The sequence below is a fragment of the Cyprinodon variegatus genome, unplaced genomic scaffold (assembly GCF_000732505.1).
Source record: "Cyprinodon variegatus isolate N-32 unplaced genomic scaffold, C_variegatus-1.0 Scaffold33, whole genome shotgun sequence".
In the NCBI taxonomy this organism is placed as follows: domain Eukaryota; kingdom Metazoa; phylum Chordata; class Actinopteri; order Cyprinodontiformes; family Cyprinodontidae; genus Cyprinodon; species Cyprinodon variegatus.
The window spans coordinates 377,395-382,505 of NW_015150486.1; the positions used below are offsets into that span (position 1 = coordinate 377,395).

Consider the following 5,111-nt stretch of genomic DNA (forward strand, 5'->3'; position numbering starts at 1 on the left):
TTAAGGGGGGCACTGGATTCAACTTATAATAGACTCTGGTGAAGTCTAGTTACCAGCTTACTGACTTTCGGAGGCATTTGACCATTTTAACCTTAAAAAAAGCTCACAGTTATGCCACATCTAAAAGATTAATCACAGTAGAAAACAGCAAATGTTCCTGGTTGCAACATGAGAGGTGTGAAAATTCAGTGCAGGAATAATTTTGCACCGTTTCTAAGTGAGCTTGCTGCAGCGTTGCTCTGCATGCTGCTGCTCTGGTCTGCACAGCTGCACTGCAGAGGCTTTTCAGTCTGAAATAGCTGAGCTCAGACCAGATGAATCATGGTGTTTCCACTGGATGCAGCTGCTTTATGTCGGCATGACAGACGTCAAGCAGATTTATCTGAAACCTGAGCTGATACCAAATGTTTTTGCCAGTTCCAGGCAGATCTTGCTCATGATCTCTGAATTCTCTCATGCACCTACTTATTCTCCTCCACACCAGCTGTTGTCCCTCTCTCACCTCTTCCTACACAGCCTCTCTCTCTGTACATCATCTCCTCTTTCTCCCTCTCTTCTGCTTCCTATTTCCCATCCCCTTTCTCTCCTCTCAGAGTGGCGACAACATGACTGCCTGCGTCAGCCAGCCCCCTTCCAACCAGTGAGCGCTTGCTGCTGGAGGTTGCTGTATCCTGCAGAGAGCCAAATGTGTGTGTGTGTGTAATAGTATGAGCGTACGCAGATGGGAAAACAAGTGAGTCAGGAAGGGCTGCCTCTCATCACCATCTTTCCCTCCTCTCCTCCTTCTCTGGCATGGAGCTCCAGCGGAGTGAATCCAGACCAGATCTGCACAAAGGGCTGAGGTAGTGATGTGTGTTTGATGCACAAGGTTGTTTTATTTCTTTTTTGCATGCAGCCTGATGAAGTGCATTGGTCTGTTTGTGTGTGTTTGTGCGTAGAGCTGATCTGATGTGTGTAATCCTCCTGTCAGCTCAAAGCTCTAAGCATCCATAGGCAGAGCTGTCAGCTCCTGTCTTTCACTCGTATTAGTTGGTTTCTCTAGTTCATCACAACATTGATGTTGCAGATTATGTGTGTTTCTTTAACGCCTCTCTTCCTGCTCTATGGGTACCTTTGCAGATCACATGACCCACACAGCAAGCCAGCTCTGGGAGCTGCTAACTCTGCCTCCTTTTTATTGTTAGATGTGTGCCATATTGATCCAAGCCAGCCTGAGAATGTTTGGATTTGCAGTGATGGAGGATTACTCTGCAGATCAAAGCTTTAAAGACTGAATTATTGAACAGTGGGCCATGTCACTTTGAGACAAACTCTCTGTTCCCCTTTAATTCAACTCATTGTCAGGAGGTTTGATCTGATCAGAATCTATTTGTCTGTAAATAGCTTTTACTAGATACAAACTCAACCCATTTTTACTGATTCGCTTCACATGCATACCCTTTGAATTGTATCATATTTTTGTCCTTTTACAACCAAAAACATCTTTAGATGGTCTTTTTTGTTGTTTTTTTATTTGATTCTACCCTGACACCTCTAAATAAGATACACACTGCAAAACCATCTAGAAATAAGTACAAAATTTCTTAAAATAAGTGCATTTACCCTTAATTTTAGTAGGTAAATAATAAGATTTGCCAATGGAATGAGTATTTCTACTCCTAGAATAAGACAATTAGATAATATTCACTTGAAATAAGACAAAGCAATTGTTTTTTTTCTTATTTTAAATGTAAATTGTCTTGTTCCTTTGGCGAGGTGTCTCACTTATCTCCTCAATTCAAGACAAAATTCACTCAATTTAAGCAAAAATTACTCATACAGATTTCCATGTTTTGCAGTACAGATGAGACAGAGGACAAACCATTGCCACTGGAAAAAAATCCAAATCTAGATCAGTCATTTTTTCTCAAAATAACTGCATTTGTTCTTGAATTGAGGAGGTCAAAGAGACATTATGCCAATGGAACAAGACAGTTTACCTTTATAATAATTGCATTGTCTTATTTCAAGTGCATTTTGTCTAAATATCTTATTTTAAGAGTAAAAACACTCATTCCATTGGAAGATCATCTCATTCAAATATTCAAATTAAGGGTAAATACGCTTAATTTAAGAATTTTTGTACTTATTTCTAGATAGTTTTTCCAGTGTGGACATGTGGCACCTTAACACACATCTTTACCGTTAAACATGGGAGGATGAATCAAACTCTGAATGCATGTATTTCTTCCAGGTACAGAAGAATAGATCATAAACATAGGGAATATCAAAGCAGCTAAATACATGGCATTCCTGGAAGAAAAGGGTTTACTTTTCAGTTGGACAAAGACCCCAAACTTTCATCTGTAGCCCTCGTTCCCATTGGATCAAAGCATAATAATGTTTTAGAATGGTACAGTTAAAATCTAGACAAAATACAATCTATATAGCAAGTTTCTATGCCACCTGATTGAGTTTGAGCTTTTTGCAAATAAATGATGCAGAAAACTTCCAGAGACAAAAACACACAAAAAAATTCTGCCATTTCAACAAATGGCAGATCTAAAAAAAAGAAATGTTTGCATTTAGAAAAATAATATAAAATGTGTTAAGACTTTGTAAGGACTTAAGCTTTTTTCTACCTCATCTTTAAGTTGATTACAACTTTAATCAGGAGCAGAGAAGAAATGAAAGTAATTGTTTATCTAAATCTGTCAACACAACATGACACCGTGATGCTGAAAAGTTTTATTTCCACCCAGCTTTGCACCAAATCGTTCCCCACAGATAAACATGTCTCCCTATGCTCTGATAAAAATGATCGTACTAATGTAGATCCTTGTTTAAGCAGGTAGATGTTTTTGAGTGTGTGCCGCTCCGGCCAGGATGGAGAGTGTGTGTCTGAGGACATGGACGTCAGGCTCTGCTGTTGTGTTCTTCAACACACTGGCCCTGTCCTGGGCAGGTAAGACACACGCCAACACGAAAAATTGAATGGATCGCTGCCTATTTATCCATTAAGAATACTGGGAGTCAGAAAAAACAGAACATGTTCATGACTAGCAAATAGGAAAAACTAATAGCCTAAAGTCTGACCTATAATATATTGAAGAGTCCCTTTGTGTCATTAACCTTCTTATGACCCAAAACTTGTCCTATCAGACAGAAAAGCCAAATTTTGGAGTTCTAGTGGCTGCCTCTTTAAGCCCATTAAATAATAATAATTGAAGTTTACTGATCTCATGTTGGAGAAATTAACTCTCTGCATTTAACCCATCCCCTTCGGGTGCAGTGGGCTGCCATCATGGGGCGCCCGGGGGCATAAGGGTCTTTGCTCAGAGACCAAGAGTGGCAGTCTGTGGGAGTGGGGCTTGAACTCACAACCTCCAAGCTCTATGCCTAGTGGCATAGAGCTTGGAGGTTGATAACCACTAGGCCACCACTCCTCTTCCCCTTTAATTTGTAAGATCCTTGATGCTCCCTAAGGGCTGCAAGCTGGTCTCTGCTCCCCAAGTATAATGCAGAGGATTAATTTCTTTGTCATTTTTGTTTGCAAAGGTAAGTAAAAGTGGATATTCTTGAAACTTGGTATCCAGAAGAGATGACGGTCGGCTAAAAGACGGTCTGTTACTCAAAACCAGCCCAGATCATCACCCCTCCTACACCATGTCTGACTAATGGTATTGGGTGTTTTTATGCTGATGTTATTTTTGCAGAAAACTAGCTTTCAGGTTGAATTTAATGTGACATTCAACTAAACTGTAGATTTAATTGAATAGTGTGTGTGTTGGTAAAAGTAGACACCCATACCCTTTTTCTCTAATGAATTTATTTTACATTTTTTAGCTTCTCTAAGAGAAAGCTTCTCTCAGAAACCTCTTGTTAAATGGTTGTAGCGAAGACTGATCAGGTACTACAGGAGACCTAACTGGCAGACCTCGCTGAGGACTCAACTCAAAAGTTGGATCAAGACTTCTCTGATGCTCACAACAGCGATTTCCAACATTGCTGGTGGTTCTGGTTGATGAGCAAGTCAGTCTTGTCTTTCAAAGTTAAATCTTTTTGAACCTATCCGATTAAACAAAAGGTGCGGCTCTAGAGTAAGTTTTATGAAGGATTAGGTTCTAATGTTTAAAAGTGTTCATAGTTCATCCTAAAGCTCTTCTTAGCCTCCAGATGAAATGATGCTTATTTTGGTACCTTTAATAGAAGCCCAACTTGCCTTATTTTGACCCTTTAAGGTTGTCAGGGCACTAAAGATGTAAAGAATTAAATAAAGCTATATTAAGATGAAACATTTACTTTGACTATGATTACGTCTGCTGTAATATGTTATTAATGCTATTCTTGGTGCTGTACTGTAGGTGCTATCGAACCTGCTCCTAAAATCGATGGGCGGCAGCAGGCAGCCGTGACACTTCAGGAGAACATGACACACAGATTCAACTGCCAATCAGATGGCTGGGATCCTCGGGCCCCGCCCCTATTGACCTGGTACCTGAATGGGAAGCAGCAGACGGAGCCTTCACCGAACCGCGGCCGTCTGGTGATGACGTCACAGAAGGACTCTGAGGTCTTGAGACCGGGGACCAATAGCAACAGTAGCTTCACTCTACGGGCCAAGAAGTGGGACAGGGAGCTGGTGTGTGTGGCATCCAACCCCCGGACAGGGGAAAGCTACAATGCAACAGTCACGCTCAATGTCCAGTGTGAGTGTGGGTTAAATGTTTTATAGAGTTTGCATCCAGGATAATGTCTGGACTGGCATTATCAGACATCTATCATCTCCTCTGTCTCCCAGTCCAGCCAGAGATCCTCAGGGTAAACGCCCACTACAGTGAAACCTCAGACCCCGGCCTCTCCCTGGTCCTGTTCGCCTTGGTACGCTCCAACCCTCCTGCCACCATCACTTTCGTGGACCAGTCAGGCCAGCTGGTGGCCAATACATCCGACTTCCTCATCCTGGACTCTCGAAGCTACCCTTGGCTGACCAACCACACCCTGAGGGTCACACTGAGTAGTCTATCAGGGAACCTAACAGTGAATGCCAGCAACAGCGTGGGAATGGCTCAGAGCAACCTCACACTGGCAGGTTAGTGATTATAATTTCAATTCAATTCTTTTATTAAGGG

At 41.6% G+C, this 5,111-nt stretch overlaps 1 protein-coding gene across 2 annotated transcripts in view; it reads left to right on the plus strand.

Annotated features, from left to right (window-relative positions):
- Positions 1-488: 488 nt before the first annotated feature.
- The window catches only part of tmem25 (transmembrane protein 25), a 14,990-nt gene continuing 10,367 nt past the window's right edge, over positions 489-5,111 (plus strand). Inside the window, exons 1-4 of one of the 2 annotated variants that reach the window (XM_015401956.1) lie at positions 489-842; positions 2,828-2,944; positions 4,344-4,688; positions 4,781-5,071. In XM_015401956.1, coding sequence (XP_015257442.1) covers positions 2,866-2,944; positions 4,344-4,688; positions 4,781-5,071 — 715 coding nt within the window. In that variant the 5' untranslated portion in view covers positions 489-842; positions 2,828-2,865. The remainder of the gene's footprint in view (positions 843-2,827; positions 2,945-4,343; positions 4,689-4,780; positions 5,072-5,111) is intronic. The other variant, XM_015401965.1, reaches the window with a different exon arrangement.